Source organism: Asterias amurensis, chromosome 3 (genome assembly GCF_032118995.1).
Source record: "Asterias amurensis chromosome 3, ASM3211899v1".
Classification (NCBI taxonomy): domain Eukaryota; kingdom Metazoa; phylum Echinodermata; class Asteroidea; order Forcipulatida; family Asteriidae; genus Asterias; species Asterias amurensis.
In genome coordinates, this window is record NC_092650.1 from 5,567,458 (window position 1) to 5,589,479 (window position 22,022).

Here is a 22,022-nt window from a genome sequence, read left to right on the forward strand (position 1 = left end):
AAGCTCTGTGTTGTTTTTACATGACTATTGTGTGTTCAAAATGATAATTCTTTAATTTCGTATATCCTGGTTAAATTATGAACAAAAATTCATTGTCGTTTTTTCTGGTTGATATTTTATTGTGAATTGTCAAATTTTATTGTGAACTTTGTGAATGCTTTCTTGTACCCAAGGCTAAGTCGCATTGTCTTTACGGTATAATGGTGTTCATGCACCTTTTTTGTCAATAAGGCTTTTTGAAATACAGTGTGAATAATTTTACTAATGTAAATTTTCTTAAACTGTTTCTGTGTAATCTTATAAAATGTTTACCGTTCTGCGCCCTCGAACAGGGTGGTCCTGAAGAGAACGCGATATTAATTCCATAAATTATCCTTACAATTTTTATTTTTTATTTTTATCCGAGAGAAAAAAATTGAATCCGAATCATGCCTCGTTAAATAGCATTGTTTATTGATTCATCCTTTAATTTATTTCTCTGTACTGTTTTCATGAAGTATGGAAATAAATGTAATGAATGAGATGACTGATAAGAATGTAAACTGTCTACAGTGCGATCACATGCAGAGAGCGACCCACCTACTAGACAGTTCTGTGAATCAGGCGGCTTTTCAGAACCCCCTTCTTCGCGCCAATATGAAACCCTTATATGGATCCTCACCAGACACTTCAACAGAGTGTTTAGTTTACTTTAAGAGATTTCAACACAGAAGAGAAAGTGCTGATTCACAGACTCAAATAGCGTATCTAAGCCAAAGAGTTTATCTCTCTTGACAACTTTGCGATTGTTTTCATTTGCACTGGGCTATTTTATGAGCTTCAACCATCCCCTTCGCTCCGCCGGCTCTTCAAATCCCCAACCAAATAACTGTCCTGTGTGCGCCTTTTGTCTCTATCCCTTCTGCCAACATCTCTTCCCTGGTGTACGGCAAATAAACAGCGGGACCGATTCATATCCACTCATGGGGATGATGGTGTTGATCCACGGCATGGGTAGTGCGGTGGTTGGGCCGAGGTGGGACTGGTCAAACACTAGGACTGTATGTCTGGCCTGGCATCGAGAGAGATTGGTCAAGTCAACTGTTGGTCAGTCTACACTGTACATCATGTATACAAACATTCCTAATTGACCGGGGTGTTAGGGGGGGGGGGGGTTGACGGTCAGCCAGATACGAGGTTTGGCTGTCGTCATAACGATAACAGTGTGCAAAAGGAAATTGAAGTCTGTCATTCTCATTTAAAAGGTACAATTTACAATCTGTTTAGAAGGGAAATACGAAATTGTAATGAAATATTTAATATTCTAATTTGGCAACTGGATCCTGAACATGGACAGTATATGAAAAATTGATGTCCTTTCACGCGAGGTACATTTTGTATTAACAATCTCGCTACAATTTAACGAGGGACCCTTGCTTAACATTGCTCTCGTGTGAAAGGGGCTTACGATGTCAGCTTTTCAAAAGGTGAAGATAATCTGTGCAGCAGACTGTGGTCCTTCATAGAGCCGCTTTAACCGAAAATATTGTTTGTTTTGCCTAGCAGAAATGACCAAGATAACACACTAACAAATCGTACATGTCTGTGTTGGCTGGTAACTAAGTCTGGTAAAGCATAATTGTGTTCACTAAACACCTTTGGTAACTGTCAAAGACCAGTCTTCTCACTTGGCGTATCTCAACATATCCATAAAATAACTAACCTATGGAAATTTGAACTCAATTGGTCGTCGAAGTTGCGATATGAATAAACACCCTTGTCACACGAAGTTGTGTGCTTTCAGATGCTTGATTTCAGGACCACAAATTTTTATTTTGAGGTCTCGAAATCAAATTCACTTATTTTAGAGGAAAATTGCTTCTTTCTCGAAAACTAAAATACTTCAGAGGGAGCCGTTTATCACAATGTTGTATACCATCAACCTCTCCCATTGATCGTTACGAAGTAAGTTTTATCATGGAGCTATATAGCTCTATGATTTTTATGCTAACAACTATTTTGAGTAATTACCTATAGGCTCCACGCCTTTAAAGGCACTGTACACGTTTGGTAATTGTCAAAGACCAGTGTTCTCACTTGGTGTATCCCATCATAAAAATAAAATAACAAGCCTGTGAAAATTTGGGCTCAATTGGTCATCGAAGTTGCGAGAAAAACACCCTTTTTGGACGAATTCAGATTGAAATGAAATTTAGTGAGAAACAAAATCTTTCTCAAAAACTACAATACTTCAAAGGGAGCCGTTTTCTCATAATGTTTTATACTATAAAAGCTCTCCATTGCTCGTTACCAAGTGAGTTTTTATGCAAACAATTATTTTGAGTAACTAACCAATAGGGTCCATGCCTTTAAAGCTACTGTTTGTGCTTTACAGCTCTATGAAATTGGGCCAAGATTAAAGTTGAACCGCGGGTTTACACTTTCAGCAGGATTTACGTATAGTTCAATACTCCGTCAATCTCATTCACACTCAAGAAGTCAATGACGTAATATTTGATATGATTATTTACTAATCATCACGAGGATAAGAAGTCTTGTTGATTGTTACGTGCTTGGAGTTCTATAAATAAATCAGTCACCATCGGGTTATTTTTAGTCGCAGTAGACAACTTAAAGGCAGTGGACACATATTGGTAATTGTTAAAGACTAGCCGTCACAGTTGGTGTATCTCAACATATGCATAACATAACTAACCTGTGAAAATTTGAGCTCAATGGGTCATCAAAGTTACGAGATAATAATGAAAGAAGAAAACACCCTAGTCACACGAAGTTGTGTGCGTTTAGATGGTTGATTTCGAGACCTCAAGTTCTAAATCTGAGGTCTCGAAATCAAATTCGCTGAAAATTACTTCTTCCTCGAAAACTATGTCACTTCAGAGGGAGCCGTTTCTCACAATGTTTTACACCAACAACCTCTCCCCATTACTCGTCACCAAGAAAGGTTTTATGCTAATAATTATTTTGAGTAAATACCAATAGTGTCCACTGCCTTTAAAGGCACTGGGCACTATTTTTACTCACCATAATTGTTAGCATAAAAACTTACTTGGTAACGAGCAATGGAGACCTGTTGATGGTATACGTCTCTCGTATTTTATATTGCATGAGTACGTCACGATTCTAACCCAAAACGAGGCCATAGGCGCGGCCACTGCATGCAAGTGGTGACGGAACGCGCGGCTGAGGCCTCATATTTTTGGGTCAGAATTATGACGTCATGCATGAATATTAAGAGATGCGTATACAGCATTGTAAACGGCTCCATCTGAAGTATTAAAGTTCTTGTGAAAGAGGTAATTTCTTATTTAAAAGACTTTAGGCCTGTATCCCTTTTTAGACATGTGAAAGTACACAATAATTGCGATGACCAATGGTGCCCGATTTCCACAGGTTTGTTATTTGATGTTTTTTGTTGGAATACACCAAGTGAGAATACTGGTCTTTGACAATAATTACCAAATGTGTCCAGTGCCTTAAAAGTGATTACTGGTTTTATTATAGGTTCACGGGCAATCACAGCTAGTTTCACAGTGTACGCCTATACGCGATATTATACAGCAACTAGATACAATAACGTTGATGTAATTAACGCAATAATACGGCCACGATATATATATGAATGATGAATAGTTGCGATGTAACGCAATACTATACGGCGAAAAAAACGCGATTTGCAACACTACGGCAATGTTATACGCATTAGTACGGCGATATAACGGACAAATACGGCTGCTTGCATCTATGCGGCCGATATCGAAATGGTACAGCGGTATTTAAAGACAGTGGTCAATATTGGTAATATTGTCAAAGACTAGTCTTCACAGTTGGTGTATCTCAACATAAGCATAAAATAACAAACCTGTGAAAACTTGAGCTCAATCGGTCGTCGAAGTTGCGAGATATTAATGAAACAAAATTAAAAGTTTGTCGCACGAAGTTGTGTGCTTTTTTAGATGCTTCATTTCGAGACCTCAAAAAAATTCTAAATTTGAGGTCTCAAAATAAAATTCGTGGAAAATTACTTCTTTCTCGAAAACTACGTCACTTCAGAGGGAGCTGTTTCTCACAATGTTTTATACTATCAACCTCTCCCCATTACTCGTAGTCAAGATAGGTTTCATGTTGATAATTATTTTGAGTAATAACCAAAAGTGTCCACTGCTTTTAAAAACGACTTATCATTACAACTTCTGGATAACCACTTTAAAAACTAATACGCAAATATTGACTCGCTGTATAGCTAACCAATCAAATCACTTCTGTTTCCTATAAAGTGTGTGTGATGTACCATTACTTTCTCATGCATTAATGAATGGTTTGGAATAAACTCATCAAGGGCAGTGTCAATTTCTCGATTCAAATCAAACGTCAAGCTCTCCCCCATTAGCTTGTTCTCACTTTTTCCCATTAACCTCTGCCTATTCAAACCCACGTCCCGGGTCGCTGTTCTTTAAAAGTCAGTCGTATATACAAAGATTATTATGTCAGCTTAATAGCTTTTAATTCCAAAACATTTGGGGCGAGACCGTGAACTTACATCAGTGTTTTCGGTCTTCTGCTCAAACACCAGGCCCTAGTTCCACTCAACCGTGCCGTGATACCCCAGAAAAAAAATTAAGTAAAAAGAACACTGGAAAAGAAGGGCAAATCAATGAGAAAACAGCACGCACGTTACTCCGAGAACAACCCATATTGACCGTTGGTTCACGCCCGAGGCGGTGGGGCGTGCTGTGCCTCTCACACCGCCCACTCGCTTTGCTTTTCGGTGCCTCGTCGTCACGGACCTCTGACCACATTCTGAAATTTTAAACGATCTTTTTTATGTCTTGATTTTTACATTTTACTATCGATTGTTCGGGGTATTTGTAATTATTTTTGATAGATTTGGGACGTTTATTTAATTCATTTATATATTTTATTTATTCATTTACACTTTTCTTTGTTTATTTATTTAGTTATTCGTACTTGTACGTATAGACAGGGTGTTGCATCTACCTCACGGTTGCAGTTGCAGTTGTGAACTGCGCGTTATACAGACAATATCAGAAGTAAATAATAGACTGTTGAAAGCAGATTTGTACCTATGGCTACAATTAAAGGAACAGTACACAATTGGTTTTGCTAACAAAACAGTTGCTGGCAGTGCGGCAGTGCAAGCACTTTATGTAATCCACCATTTATATACATAAAATGACAAACCTGTAGAAGTTTGAGATCGATCGGCCATCTGGGTCACGAGAAAATTAATATTGACACCCGATTTTGCATGTTATTGATGCAAAAAAAAAAAAAAAAAAAAAAACGCTCGCTGAGCGATAAACTCCAAACGCAAAGTTAAATTATTTATTTCGCATCAAATATGAAAATTCAGGCAGAAATATTTCAAGGGATGTTTTCTACTATCATCATCATTAGACGGTGTAAATTTGATGCAAATCTGTGATCTTCGCGATTTTGTTTTCTTACCAATTCTGTAACGTTCCTTTAAGTAAACGGTTTAGGCTTTGACTGCATTGGGAATCACTGCATGGATAGGTATCGTCAAGAACCCAATTTCAAAAAGCTGCTAAAAGCACAAACACATACCTTCCGGGACTGGTATACTGCCCAGCAAGCAAGAAATGACCGAGGTACTAAGGTCGCAGCAATGGTATAGCTATATATGGTTTTCAGGCTGGTAGGCCAAACCCATTTTTTGCTAAGCAAACGTTTTTGTTTGTGCTAAACAAGTGTGTGTGTGCTTACAGGCTTTATGAAACTTGACCCTGGCCCATAGCCCCGCTTAAAGTAAGCAATTATAGCTGTGTTCTTGGACGGCAAAATATTCAAATTAAATTTGCCTTTGCATCTAATCACCGTAATAACCATGGGCAGTTCTCACATAAAAGACAACGGTGGGAAAATCAACGTCAAACCACTCCTGTTCTTTTCAATACACCGCCATCGTACAGAGTATCACATTACCTGTAACGATAACTGTACACGCAAACAATACTCGCAAAAAAAGGGGAAAATGCAATAATCTCCACTGTAAAAAAAAATTGCTGTAATGCTATAACCGTTTTCAACTGCATTGATTTACAGCAGTATCTTATGGAAATGTTGACTGCTATGGGTATGAAAGGTACAGTTAAAATTATAGGCCCTCGGTGATGTCAAAACCATGACTATGCCCGAAGCGAAGCTGAGGGCATACCCGTGGGTTTGACATCACCGAGGGCCTATAATTTTAACTATGGCCCGATTATTAAGCAGTCAATATTTATTTTATATACCAAATAAAGATTCTTCTAATCAACAACACTGACTACACGGTGAAAGGTCGTATGCGAAGCAAGGTCGCATCGCGCCGTGGCACGGAACGCTAAAGTCAGTTATGACGTCATATTGATAGAAAAAGGGGCACAGCTATTTCCATGACTGCATTTTTAACCAATCAGATTAGAAGATTCTACAATATAAACTGTTGCGGGTTGTATACTCCCACTGGGGCTGAGAAATATTGGCCCTATGACCAGGGCACTAATGTGTAGCGCATTGATACGGTTATTGTGAAATGCGCTATATAAGAATTGTTATTATAATATATTATTTTGTTTTACAGTACCTTATTGTAAATGGTTGCATCAACCGGAATTTTGTAGCATTGCTGTAATTTACTGCAGTATCGTACTACGTTACGTCATGCACTTTCGACTAATGGCAATGCTGCATATGGACACTGATACGCCATTTTTTTGGTGGCAGTTCTATGTTGCCAGTAAATCCTTTATTTGTTTACAGTAAATTATTTATAGTAGGCCCTAATGACTGTAAAAAAAAAACCCCAGTAAATTACTGGCAACTAAGCTGCCAGTAAATTACCGTAATTTATACAGCTTTTTAAAACTTTTTTTTTACAGTTTGTTCAAATTTTTTTGCCCCGGCACTCCTGCTCTCCATCTCAATACAGTTTACAGTTACAGAGATTTGAACTACAAACACAACCTTGTAAGTCGAGTTGACTCAACATGACAATACACGCATTGACATTAAAGTGTTTAAAGTCAAGTGGTCTGGATGACTAAGGTATACACTGTTACTTGGGTGCGAGGTTGGCAGTGACTACGAATGCTTGCACAGCTTACAATCACAAGCAACGAACCCTTTTCAATGATAGAATTACAATGGATGATTGTCTGTGGGTAAATATAGGCTCAGATAGGGGGCTTGAGTGCCTAAATCAGAGAATGACAGTCATTCACTCATTTTGTAACTGGTTACTGTTTTTTTATGATTTTTTTAAGGAGTAACATCCGATCAAAACATGAGATTTGAGGCATTGCATGGTGAGGTATCAATATATATTTGGTTTGCGGTAACACCATGTGTGTGTCAACTTGCCAGGTAGATTTTGTTCTTTGGGCACTGTCTTGCTATTATATTTTTACTACCGCGGAATAGATTTTCGCCCGGGATTTTCGGGAGACCTCGAAACATTCTGGTAAATAAATGATGGCGCTGTCCAATTCATTCTAAGACTGTCGACTTGATACCATAGGTTTGCGATAAATGTTTGCGAGGTGTATGGGTGGGGCCCTAGTCAGTTTAATATATATCTGCCAGTTGCAACTGTAACCATGGGGTGTGTGGTGGATGGATATATTTAGGGGTGACCGGGGAAGCTATTATGACGGTTGCGTCGTGTAAGGTGTGGGTGAGACCGCGGGGATATGCAAAGCCGTACCGGTAGTAAAACTATACGCCGTAACGGAGCGTTAAAACGTCTGGTCAAAAACTGTTGATGTTTTCACCGTTTTTCAACCATTGAGTTTGGGTCTTGCAAGATCGAAACTATTGTTAACTCATTTCTCAAAGCTATTGCATTTTCAAGCACAAATGTTTCACATATAGGTTTAGTTTCCCACATGACCAACTTCATACCATGTTAGTTATTTGCAAATCTGTGAACATATTTTGTGTTACTCTTATCCAATGTTATGCACGAAAACAATAGTGGTTTCCTTAAATATTTCCAGAAGAAAAACAGTTTGGCGGAAAAAAAAAAAATAAATAAATAAAAATAAAATAAATGGAGAAAAGGGATATACAAAACAGTTAGCTGTTCACGCCATTGTTGCATGATAACCGATTAAGTTCACAATTTTGAATGTCTGACATCTAAAGATACAACTCCTTATATTATGGAAACCCGAGTCCCTGTCCTCTCTTCAAAATTACACCCACATTGGGGACACAAACATTATACCAGTAATCCTTTCAAAAAGTTCGTCTGAACTATAAAGCACCCAGACAACCAAAGCACAAGTATATATTTGTTCTCGATTCCTCACAAACATTGTTTGGAAACGGCTCGTGTGGTTTGCACTGCGTTGGTTTTTCACCACCAGTAAGGTGCACCCGTTTGCAAGCAACACGCAACGGGGACTTGCGATGGCAACGGACGGCGTTGATGGAGAGGGATTTGTAGACACTGGGCAGGGGGCATTCCTCACCGGTGTGCCCGTCGCCCAGGTACGGTGAGAGACCGGCTAGCATTTCTCCTCGCTGCTTTAACAACTAGCGATAACAAAAAAATAAAATTCAAGGACGGAGCGGAGAACCACAAAAGTTGTGTAAGGAGATGACAAAACAACACCCAAAACACCTGCAGACCCGTTCGAGACCCATTTTTTTAAGAAGCTTTGAACCATCGCAATCTCACATGTGTAAGCACACCCCCAACTTTCAAGCTCCCAAACTGTTCTTAAAACAGAAATCATTTAGCCCAGCACCTCCTTAGGCGTACGGGGAGGGGGGGGGGGGGGGGTTGCAAAGAGGCAACCGCTCGCCCAAATTCGGACAAAACATTGAGGGAAATCGGGTACAGCAAAAAAGGGGGAAAGCATGGCCCCAATAGAAAGCAATAGACTTATTATCCGGAAAGCCTGATATAAAGGTGTTCTTTTTATTATCTGTGTACGAAATCAATCCTCTGTGTCTCCCCTCCACCTCTGTGCCCCCCCCCCCCCCCCAACCAAAGTGTCCCGGCCCCAACGCCCATGAAACCCTCACAATATAAAGAGGTGGAAGATGGGGGTAAAAGATAATTTCATTCCAATCTGACAGGGTCGCCATTTATACGCAACTGCTTTTGTCTTTGGTGGTGAGGTGAGGGGTGCATTGGGGGGGGGGGAGGGGTGGGGTACATCCCCCTATCTGTCAAACAACGGGTGGCAACAGACTCATTTGGAATGGGGTAAATAAGGGGCATAATCTTGTCTCATTTTGGGGGTTGGGTCATCACTTAACTCCATGACTGAATTGAAATTAACATCAGTGGTACCGTGAATAATTGTTTGTCTATTAAAGTTTGCTATAATAATAATAATAATAATAATAATAATAATAATAATAATAATAATAATAATAATAATAATAATAATAATAATAATAATAATAATAATAATAATAATAATAATAATAATAATAATAATAATAATAATAATAATAATAATAATAATAATAATAATAATAATAATAATAATAATAATAATAATAATAATAATAATAATAATAATAATAATAATAATAATAATAATAATAATAATAATAATAATAATAATAATAATAATAATAATAATAATAATAATAATAATAATAATAATAATAATAATAATAATAATAATAATAATAATAATAATAATAATAATAATAATAATAATAATAATAATAATAATAATAATAATAATAATAATAATAATAATAATAATAATAATAATAGTAATAGTAATAGTAATAGTAATAGTAATAGTAATAGTAATAGTAATAGTAATAGTAATAGTAATAGTAATAGTAATAGTAATAGTAATAGTAATAGTAATAGTAATAGTAATAGTAATAGTAATAGTAATAGTAATAGTAATAGTAATAGTAATAGTAATAGTAATAGTAATAGTAATAGTAATAGTAATAGTAATAGTAATAGTAATAGTAATAGTAATAGTAATAGTAATAGTAATAGTAATAGTAATAGTAATAATAATAATAATAATAATAATAATAATAATAATAATAATAATAATAATAACAACGACAACGACAACGACAACGACAACGACAACGACAACGACAACGACAACGACAACGACAACGACAACGACAACGACAACGACAACGACAACGACAACGACAACAACAACGACAACGATAACGATAACAATAATACCGAAGTCTCATAATAGCGCACGTATCTATCTAACAAGGTACTTAAAGCGCTTAGTATTGTATACAAACTTTCAGAAAGATGGGTTATTGAAATGATGAATTCTGAGACCCAATTATGTAGCACCTCATAAGGGTTTACAAGGTGCTACAGCGCATTCAGCAGCCACAGCCAGGAACACCGGGCGAACCCCTTCTCGTTTCGATAAGTGCTCTGGGTTCTTTTACATGCGTTATTGGACCAACGGTTTTACGTCACATCCGAATAACGAAGCAATGGTTAAATGTCTTGCTTAAGGATACAATTAGTGTCGCGGCTGGGGATTCGAACCAACACTCTGCTGATCAGAAACACCGGAGTTTGAAATCGGTGATCTATAAACAAGAAAAGAAAATTACTATTTAATGCGCCAACGTGTGAAGAACCAAAACCCAGTTTGTTAAGCAACTGTTCCAGTTTCTGTGTTTTTAGGGCGCAAACTGGGGGAAAACATAATTTGGGAGCACATAAAACATTACGTTGATTGGCGGAAGGCAGTGTCCGAAGTTAAACTATCCGTAAATTTTCTCAAAGCAACAATGCATATTGATTATTAATTTTTCAATCTTTTATTTGGTCATACCGTTCTCTAGAGGCTGTACAATATACATAATTTTAATTATTTATTTCGAGGAAACATCATGTCACTATGTACAGTGTTTTCTTACATCAATATTTTTGGGGTCAAATCTTAAAGACAATTCAATTATTTAAAATTAATATCTTATTTGGTGATTGCATAGGTAATTATTCATTCGATTTCCTTAGTGACAGACCAAACACTGGGCTATAGCTTTATCATAGTCAAACCTCGACGCCCAAAACACTGCAATTGTGCTAAGCACTTGAAAACTTGCTTAGCAGAAGTGTGTGTTATCAGCTTAAACCATATGTAATACACACTATTGTGTGTGGTTCCCAGCTAGCTTTTTCTTAAGTATGAAATTTGCCATCTTGAAATTTGAAGTTGGTCATAAATCACAAAAAGACACCTAGTATAAATTTAACATAAATTTGTTTTTAAGTTTGTGAAATTGAACAATAAAGCCTACCGGCGCATCAGCTGAATGCTGCAATTTAAAACAGCACACAGTATTGTCTACAAGCTTGAGCAGAGACTATAATTGGAGTTCACTAAAGAATGACACAGCTCGCTTCCAACGATGCACAAACTGACACTCTAGAAACTAGTTTTGTTACAAGTTTGTTTCGTCTTCATAGAGTGTTGCACAAATTTCTCCCGAATAACGAATTTAGTAATTACTTTAATAGTGGGAAACGCTAATGTTATTAAAGCTACGATAGACAAACTGTTGACAATATTCAAACATACAAAAATAGAGAATGCTTGACCAGCTGATCGCTACGTACGCGAGTCAACGATGCACTAAATAGGTTCTTAAAATTGTGTTTGTTGCTGAGAGTATCAACTACTTCTGGATTGCAATGGGGGAAATGTGGTTTAAGTTAAAAAAAATTTCAAATCAACATTCTTGCAGGAAGAAAAACAAAATACAAAATCCCAAAGAATATACAAATTATGTTTTGTAACGGACATATTTTGTTCAACGTACAACTCAAAATAATTATCAGCATAAAACCTCACTTGGTAACAAGTAATGGGACAGGTTGATAGTATAAAACATTGTGAGAAACCGTTCCCTCTGAAGTGACGTAGTTTTCGAGAAAGAAGTCATTTTCGACGAATTTGGTTTCGAGACCTCAAGTTTAGAATTTGAGGTCTCGAAATCAAGCATCTGAAAGCACACATCTTCGTGTGACAAGGATGTTTTTTTTTCCTTTCGTAGTTATCTCGCAACTCCGACGACCAATCGAGGTCTTTCACAGGTTTGTTATTTTATGCATATGTTGAGATACACCAAGTGAGAAGGCTGGTCTTAGACAATTACCAATAGTGTCCAGTGTCTTTAAAGGCCGGAATAACTTGGTAATTACTAAAAAAAAAAATGATGATCATAAAAACTTACTCGGTTAGAACATGGAGGTAGAAATACCACCTCTACGGTAAGAAGCACTGCAGCTGTTGAATGTTAAACATTTTTAAGAAACGATTCCTTCCAAGGAGGTGGTTTTAAAGACCCTGGACACTATTGTAATTGTCAAGGACCAGTCTTCTCACTTGGTGTATCTCAACATATGCATAACATAAAAACACTGTTAAAAGTTGAGCTCAATTGGTCGCCAAAGTTGCGAGATAGTAATGGAAGAAGAAACAAAAAAGGCAGTGGACACTATTGGTAATTACTCAAAATAATTATTAGCGTAAAACCTTTCTTGGTGACGAGTAATGGGGAGAGGTTGATGGTATAAAACTTTGTGAGAAACGGCTCCCTCTGAAGTGCCATAGTTTTCGGGAAAGAAGTAATTTTCCACAAATTTGATTTCGAGACCTAAACGCACACAACTTCGTGTGGCAAGGGTATTTTTTCTTTCATTATTATCTCGCAAGTTCGATGACCGATTGAGCTCAAATTTTCACAGGTTTTTTATTTTAGGCATATGTTGAGATACACCAACTGTGAAGGCTAGTCTTTGACAATTACCAATAGTGTCCACTGCCTTTAAAGAGATGGATTTAAAAGAAAATAATTTGAGAAACGTTGCACGCATGAAACGTTTCTCAAATTGTGTTTTACTGACAATTACAGACAACCCCTCCGCGTGAACCAAACCGCTCCAGATTTTCTCAAAAACGCGACCACTAAATTGTCACATAGCTTCATTTAAATAGGATTACAACAATCAAACAGTTAAACAAAATATCCGAAGGTCTATTTGAATTTGAAAAATGACGAAAGTACTCTGTAGAAAGTAAGTAAAACATAATTATATTAAACTGAATTTTAAAAATTCAAGAAGCAACTCTCAAAAAAAAAAAAAAAAAAAAAAGAGCTAGATATAACAAAAATAATATATGAAAAAAAGACCTTCGTCGCAACATAAGGTCATTGTCGGCTGGTATACACTAATGCCGTCGCGTTCACTGTGTGCACTTACTATAACTATATACTGGCTCAAAGAGGGGCCAGTCTCTAATGGCCTCTCCCCTCGTTTTCGCTGTATAATCAGACAAACAAGTATATTGTAAACAAAACAAGAGGAACTTAAACGTAGAGAGATTGTTATGTAATAAAGGTGATCCATTTACAACACACAATATCTATAGGGAGAAATTTATTGCACATCTAGGCCTATGTTTTGCTATTAAAAAAAAAACACTGTAGCACTAAACTTTCTACATAATTACACACCATATCACAATGAAAATAGTTCAAGATAAAATGTTGTCGATTTGAAAGTCTAGTGCCCTCTGTTGACCTTCTCGGCACTTTCCAACGGAGAGGTGGATTGTCTGATACGGGAACTGATGGCTCAGCGGCCATGCAAGGTCTGCTTTAGCAACGGTATGGAGCGATGCGGAGTTGCCGCTAGACGGGGACAGAGGTCGCTGGCCTCGGCAGCGTTTCTTGCTACGTGCCTGGTGATGCTGGTGAAATATCTCGGCCATCTTCATCGGTGGAGGGTAGGACATTTCGGCGGCAAAATGGGGGAATGGACAGTACTTTGTCGTCTGATGGGGCAACCAGGCTACCGGGTAGCACCTCTGGTTTGTTGGGTAGGTTGTGAAGCCGCTGACGCCCTTTGGGTGTGACGGTGTTTTGCTCGGGCTGGGCTTTGTGCGGCTGGCTGTCTGGGTTGATGGAGGGCGTGTCTTTGCGGGTGCAAGATTTTGATGCTCGCTCGAGACTCTCTGCTCGGTCTCGCCGCATTCTGAGAAACCAAGGATACTGTCAATACTGAAGGGACCGGTAAATTTGGACCGTGGCTTACCGGTGCCGATCTCGGGCTGTGTGGCCCGGCTCCTCTGCCTCGACGACTTCCCCTCCCGCTCTTTCCCCCGCGGGATGCGTTTGCGGCGCCTACGGAAAACCCCGTCGGCAAAGGTGTACTCACTGTCTTCGTTGATGGTCCAATAATTGTCCTTCCCCCAGGGCCGTGCCGGATCCCGTAAGATCTTCACGAAGCACTCGTTCAGTGAGAGATTGTGTCTGACGGAGTTTCTCCATCCCGTGTAGGAACCCCTGAAGAACGCAAACCTCTTCATCAGATACTCATTAATCTCTGCAAGAGTTAGTCTCCCTGTAGCCGAGTCCTTGATTGCCATGGCGATCAATGCAATGTAGGAGTAAGGTGGCTTGGGGTGACGATGGTAAGTCGGTTTTCCTTTGGGTTTCAGTGGGTCGCGTACTTCATTCTCACTGGGGCCGATGGCCTCATCTTCCGGGGAGTGCTCGAAGCCTAAGACGCTGGGTGAGATGGGCGCATCGGACACGGAGCTTGTCCACGTCCCGGCCGGACTGTGCGGTGGGGATGATGGGTGGAAACACTCCTCCACATCCATGGTGACGTCAAAGAGGGAACTGTAGGTGTTTAGTCTTGCAATGTTCTTAATAACCGTCCCCACAAGCACATACTGTATTACCACTTATATAAGATTGCAGTAAAAGTTCTTCAAGAAACAGTCTTGTGCGTTAGTCACAGGCTCAGACTGACTTCACTGGTCTCGATGCGACCTCATGCACGAGACGACGACACCAATTCACAACCCCTCGATTCTAAACTGTCAATTTATAAGCGTGGCTCCCAAACCCAGGCAGTCCAAGTTGACACAAGTATTCAGTGCCTCTTTCTCTGTTAACATGATGATAAGGGGGCGATCGGGTGTTGTAATAAGGGCGGGCTATTTGGGTGCACTCACGGTGTTTACTCGTGTAACATCAATCAAAGCAAGGGGGTGAATTGCAGGGAGCCAGCGGGGGAAGGTGACGGTGATGGGGCCGCTGTGCTCTCTTCGTTGGTCCCTAGTTAGGTTTTTTTTGTTATGGAAATAAGGAAAAGCAGTGACTGTGGTGGATTGAGGGAAGAGATGGCTTAGGATGAGTGGTGCTGTGTACAAGAGCGGATGACGAGAGGGTATAGAGATGAACGTCAGAACATGGGCACGAGACTGACCCTTTCGTGGTCATTTCTCTATGCTTGGACATTGGACAATATATACAGGACAGGCGGTTCAGAGACTTGAAGAAACTCTACGAATGAAATGTTTTGGAAAGGGATGAACTGATAATAATAGTATGCAAACTTATTCCTCAATGTTGGTGCGCAGTGACAAAGTTAAACCAGGATCGGCAAAGGGAAATACATTATTGCTGAAGAAGATACAAGAAGCAAAGGGCTAGCCGCCAAAAAACAACAACAAATTAAGATATCCCCTTGGTTCTCAACATTCCGTCAGGTCAGATAATTAGCAAGAAGATAAAACAACAAATGTTGAGATGTTCGAGAAATAGGGACCATTGTGTCGTCACAGTGACGGGTAGATAGGCAGGGACTGCGGTGTTTATAAGAGCTGGGTGGATTTCACGAAGGTAGTCCTAACTTAGGACTAGTCCTAGGCAATGCTAAGAGATAGGACCAGTCATAAGTTAGGATGAGTTACTGGTCCTATCTCTTAGCATTGCCTAGGACTAGTCCTAAGTTAGGACTACCTTTGTGAAATCCACCCCTGAACATGTAGTAATCTTACGACATGCCCAAAAGGATGGGACTCTGGGTGAAGGACGAGTGGTCAACTTGTGATGCCCCCTTTATCTAAAAAAAAGAAGGGATGGTATACTTTTGGTAATTACTTCATAAACTAAAAACCATGACTATTACTTAAAGACAGTTGACACTATTGGTAATTGTCAAAGACCAGTCTTCTCACTTGGTGTATCTCAACATATACATAAAATAACAAACCTGTGAAAATTATAGCTCAATCGGTCGTCGAAACACCCTTGTCACACGAAGTTGTGTGCGTTTAGATGGTTGATTTCGAGACCTCAAATTCTAAATCTGAGGTCTCGAAATCAAATTCGTGGAAAATTACTAATTTCTGGAAAACTATGGCACTTCAGAGGGAGCCGTTTCTCACAATGTTTTATACCATCAACCTCTCCCCATTACTTGTTACAAAGTCAGGTTTTATGCTAATAATTACGTTGAGTTATTACCAATAGTGTCCACTGCCTTTAAAAGAGCACGGGGAACTTGTTACAATATTATAAAACATCATATTAGAACTGACTTCTTTTGCATCTAAAAGCACACACAATTACAGCACGGTTTGGAGCTTTGTTTCGTTTTGCCACTTCCATTTCCAGTTGAACCCAAACTGTCACAGGTTGTTGAATGCTTTTAATGTTAATACTTGCTATTGTTGTTGTGTATTTGTAAAGCAATTGTTTGGTAGAAAGTTCTCCCAGAGGGCAGCCTTTCTGTTAGACCAAAACAAATTGAGCGGTTTGGGGGATTTAGGGGGACTTTTTTGCCCAACCCCCTCCGCCCCCACCTCCCTGGTTACGGGCCTGCATCGTTTTGAGGGTAAAACCTAAATTGAGAGTATGTTCACATGTTCTAATTGGGGCATACATTTACAATATTGATATGTATTACTACCATTTTCATACTCCCTGTTTTCAGAGCTGGTGTCTTTAATCTTTAACCACAAGATATTACTAATATTGCTCACCAGTCTAATGGGAGCATACAATGGTCGTACACATTACTGCGGCAGAGCGAACGTTGGCTGTGCGTGTGACGCAGGCGGCGAGAGAGCCCATAGACCGGGATTAGTGTAAACACAGCTAGCACCCCCACGACTACGAGCTTATCAGTTCGGGGGGCGCGCGTCGTGCACTGATTTCTCTCCATTGTGAGTGACGGTCATAAAACAGGTTCATAGTCTCTGAATTGCTTCGAGGAGTACTCAACATGAAAGATAATGATGTCATTGATGAAGACAAATGATCCGCCACTCCAATCCTTGGGGTCCATCTTGGGGTTTGGGGTGGGTGACGAGAAGGTGACAGTTTGGATAAAAATTGGGGAGGGGTGCCAAAGTGGGCTTGGTGGACACGGCAAACACAGGTGGAATAAAAAATATGCGCTTGATTATTTGAATCACAACGGGACGTTAAAAACCCTAAACAATAAATAATACACAGTCAATTATCTTTTTCAAGAGTAAATTCAACACACACACTATACACACACAAAATTCAAACGTCAAACATCGTCAAACGTCCAAGTACAAATAAGATGCCATTCTCTTTAAATGACTTCAAAATTAATAATTCACATTCGTCATTCATATAATCTATTTTATTTTACATTTCAATCATTTTACACAATGTTACTCGAATAAACACAATGTGACTCTCATCAGGAGCGGCTGAATAAAAAATATTATCTGACTCATAATAACATCCTCGGGGTATTTCTGTTTGATGGATAAACCTCCACACAAAACTAAAACAAATCACCATGGTTGTTGTCACATAGTATTATAATAGATACAAAGAATCACACAAAATAGTGTCGAGTGTCATGGACGAGTGGTTAAAGGCAGTGGACACTATTGGTAATTGTCAAAGACTAGCCTTCACAGTTGGTGTATCTGAACATATGCATAAAATAACAAACCTGTGAAAATTTGAGCTCAATCGGTCATCGCACTTGTAAGATAATAATGAAAGAAAAAACACCCTTGTCACACGAAGTTGTGTGCGTTTAGATGGTTGATTTCGAGACCTCAAGTTCTAAACTTGAGGTCTCGAAATCAAATTCGTGGAAAATTACTTCTTTCTCGAAAACTACGGCACTTCAGAGGGAGCCGTTTCTCACAATGTTTCATACCATCAACCTCTCTCCATTATGATGACAATTTTATTGAGTAATTACCAATAGTGTCCACTGCCTTTAAGAGCATCGCATTCAAGTTCTGGTGTTGATTCACCGGAGTGTGGGTTCGAATCCCGGTCGTGACACTTGTGTCCTTGAGCAAGATACTTTACTATAATTGCTTCTCTTCACCCAGGGGTACAAATGGGTACCTGCGAGGGTAGAGGTTGACTTGTGTGCGAAAAAGCCACAAGCGCCGTACAGGCTCCCAGGGAGCTGAGACACATTGCAGAGATGTTATTGGCCCTATGACCAGGGCACTAATGTAAAGCGCATTGATACGGTTATTGTGAATGCGCTATATAAGAATTTGTTATTATTACACATGTAGTGTGATAAAATAGCACTAATTTCTGCAAAAACAATTACATTTGTGTTATTTTAACACCCTATGTTAACTTTGATTCACTGTTCGGTATTTATATGACAAAACCCATTGTGTCAATTTGAGCTCCATGGTGTCTGCTGTCAATTTTAAAGGGAAGGTACACGTTTGGTAATAACTCAATACAAATATTAACATAAAAACTGACTTGGTAACGAGCATTGGAGGTGGGAAACGACTCCCTCTGAAGTAACGTAGTTTTTGAGAAAGAGGTAATTTCTCACTAAAATAATAAAAGACTTCTACCTAGAAGTCTTTTATTCTTATCTGAAAGTACACAAATTCGTCCAGCAAGGGTGTTTTTTATTTCATCATTTTCTCGCAACTTCGATGACCAATTGAGCCTCACATTGTTATTTTATGCTTATGATGGGATACCAAGTGAGAACACTAGCCTTTGACAATTACCAAACATGTACCTTCGCTTTATAAACATAGTGTGACCACAGTCATGTCAGTTCACCCTTTGATCAGGGCCCAATTTCATAGAGCTGCATGCTCAGCACAGAAAATTGCTTAGTATGAAATTTGGTTGGTAATCCTGTTTAAATCAAGGAAGAAATGTCATGCTTAGCAAATTTGTGTGCTTAGCAGCTCTATGAAATTGGGTCATGTACTTGAGAGTTAATGGGGGCTAATTACCATAATTACATTTGAGGGGGTTCTTCCACACACACACACACACGCACGCTTTGATGTATAATTTAAAACAATAGGTCCCACTGATGTAGTCTCTGTTGTCACAAAATCTTAAGTACAGCGAAATGGTATGCTTCTCTTTGAGGTCCAACTATACATGCGAGATAACGTAGTTTTTGTTCTTGCATCATCACAAAAATGTTAGATTATAAACATGAACATATATAGACTGAGGACGAACTCATTGTTTGATGGTCCAGAAGAGATGTTCAAGTATTTCTTTTTATAATTAAATGGATCAAACGTGTTCTCATTTACAGTTACTTATTGTACACTTTTTATTTGGTTATACTTGCTTTTGTATAGATTGGTTAATATCACATTAGTTTTATACTTTACATTTTATTAACCGGAGCTTTAGTCTTTTTTATAGTTTTTTTTTTTATATTATTAATTTATAATAATGATGTTACACCATCGGTGTTTCAAATAAGAAATACTTCATTAACAAAAAAAGTCTTTCCAACTTTTAAATAGTAATCTTTGAAAATGGTGCTTACGGTCGATAAAGATAACACATGGTTCAACCTAGAGAATGCACAATTTGCCCGGCAGAAATAAGTTATTACCACGCAATAGAGTTTGCCACTGGTTCCCGCTGCTTTTAGCTTTGCATAATATGCATAAGTCATACTCGATAATTATTAAGTCATGATACATCATTGATCTTGGAATGTATTTATATATCCAGTTTAATTTCCATTTAATACATTACGTATATGTTTTTTTAAGTTTATCCAGACTATTATGTGTAGCATCATCCAAACTTTACACTTAATTAAAATGATTGTCCAATAAGTTGTATACGTTTAGACCGCTCCTTTGTCTCTCTTGGGGGGGGGGGGGGGGGTTCCAAGGTTTCATCATCCGTTATGTCTGCTGCCACCAGCGTCTCAAAAGTCTTCAAGTGTGAATATGGCAGCATCCACAATTTGTCATATTTCAAACATAAAGGTCTGTACTTTTCTATGTAATTTTTTTAGTGTCAATCCTGACTTTTGATGATATTATTCAATCAAAAGAGATCTGAATTTGACCTTTTGAAAATCTTTGAATTGCTACAGACTAATGGTTGCCGATATCCAATGACGTAATGTTTTAAAATTTTGCTATAAAAGAGTGTAAAATAAAATGACGTTTTACACTATTTAAGTACGAGGTTTGATTTGTGACTGTTTTCTTACATCATGAGGCTCCTTACCTATTTGGAAAATGAGTACATCCCTTGGAGACCCCCCTTAAAGACACTGGACACTATTGGTAATTGTCAAAGACTAGCCTTCACAGTTGGTGTATCTCAACATATGCATAAAATAACTAACCTGTGAAAATTTGAGCTCAATCGGTAGTCGAAGTTGCGAGATAATAATTAAAGAAACAAACATCCTTGTCACACGAAGTTGCTTGATTTCGAGACCTCAAATTATAAATCTGAGGTCTCGAAATAAAATTCGTGGAAAATTACTTTAAGTCCCGACTTGTTAATATAAAATTTGAGTAGGAGCATGCATGCATGAAGGTTTGCACGTTTATAGCCCAGTGGCGGCGGTTTGTGCAGCAAAGACAAGACAAGACAAAACAAGACTTCTTTCTCGAAAACTACGTATTTTCAGAGGGAGCCGTTTCTCACAATGTTTTAGACTATCAACCTCTCCCCATTGCTCGTTACCAAGTAAGGTTCTATGCTAATTATTTTGAGTAATTACCAATAGTTTCCACTGCCTTTAAAAAAATGAATGAAATAAAACCTCGTTCTATGCAGGATGACCTTGATTTATGACTTCAGTATTCCGAGTTTGATGACTGAACAAAAGAGGAAAGAAAACATGAAGAAAGTTTTATCAATAATAAAGGAATGTGAGGACGGATATAAAGACAAATGAAACAAAGAGGGAAAATATGCAATCAGTAATTATTAAACAATTTGTTTCAATATCTTTTTTTTTCGTGACACTTATTTGATATCAAAACCTTAAGTGAATTTGCAATAATTTGTTGTTTCTTTTAAAATTTCGGAATCGAATTGTTGTTATTTTTGATTTTTCTATATCTCAGATACTTTGGCGACATTAAGATTTTTTAAATTTTTTTATTTTCAAAATGTATTATGCTTTTATTTTCGTTTGTGTGTAACATTATTTGTATTACATAACAACTTTCGGGTTTTTCACAACAAAGCCTAGTGAAAACAATTAAGGTGATATGCAAGAATATAATAATCTCAACAAATAAATAAATAATAAAAACTAACTACACTTACGTTATTCGGAGCTAAATGCCATCAAATACGGTGAGAAAAACGAGCATGCTACATCACAAAGTACCGACCATATTTTTAACATCCATGCAAACTACAGCACCAACATTCATAAGCAAGAACATAATTTTGTTGCTGCATAAAAAGTATACACGTACAAATAACAATACATGCATGCAAAAAACGAAATCACAAAAAAACACAACAACCGACGAACTCCAAAGAAAAATGCCCCAAATTATACAAATCATACATGGTTTTTATTGCAATTATTCTCTTTAGCAGTTACATGTAGGCCTATGCGTACAAATAGTTTCCTACTAAACGGAATACCAGCTCATTTTACTTATTTCTTCACAAAATCGAATAAAGTTATACTAAATTAATATATAATGTGAAAAATCTCCACTCGTAAAATTACAATGGTTCCGACAGTTTTGGCACTTATTTTCAGAGAGAATTTGCGGCACACTTGTAATTTTTCAGGGGGACAACTACACCAAAATGTAGGCCTGGTCCTAGCCCTGTCGGCCTAACACTTTCGAATATTAATTATGTGTACAGAGGAAGAGTCCTATGTAGGGCTAGGTCTGGGCCCAACTTTCTGAAATATACTGTAGGGCTATGTC

General features: G+C 38.1%; 2 protein-coding genes across 2 annotated transcripts in view; both read right to left on the minus strand.

Moving 5' to 3' along the window:
* Positions 1-13,164: 13,164 nt before the first annotated feature.
* On the minus strand, positions 13,165-14,946 carry LOC139934820 (uncharacterized). The gene has a single exon (XM_071929222.1). The coding sequence runs from the start codon at positions 14,667-14,669 to the stop codon at positions 13,539-13,541; it is 1,131 nt and encodes a 376-aa protein (XP_071785323.1). The 5' UTR covers positions 14,670-14,946; the 3' UTR covers positions 13,165-13,538.
* Positions 14,947-17,459: 2,513 nt separating this feature from the next.
* Positions 17,460-22,022, minus strand: part of LOC139934467 (protein NDRG3-like) — a 57,140-nt gene continuing 52,577 nt past the window's right edge. The window contains exon 12 of the mRNA XM_071928713.1: positions 17,460-20,939. Coding sequence (XP_071784814.1) covers positions 20,911-20,939 — 29 coding nt within the window. The 3' untranslated portion in view covers positions 17,460-20,910. The remainder of the gene's footprint in view (positions 20,940-22,022) is intronic.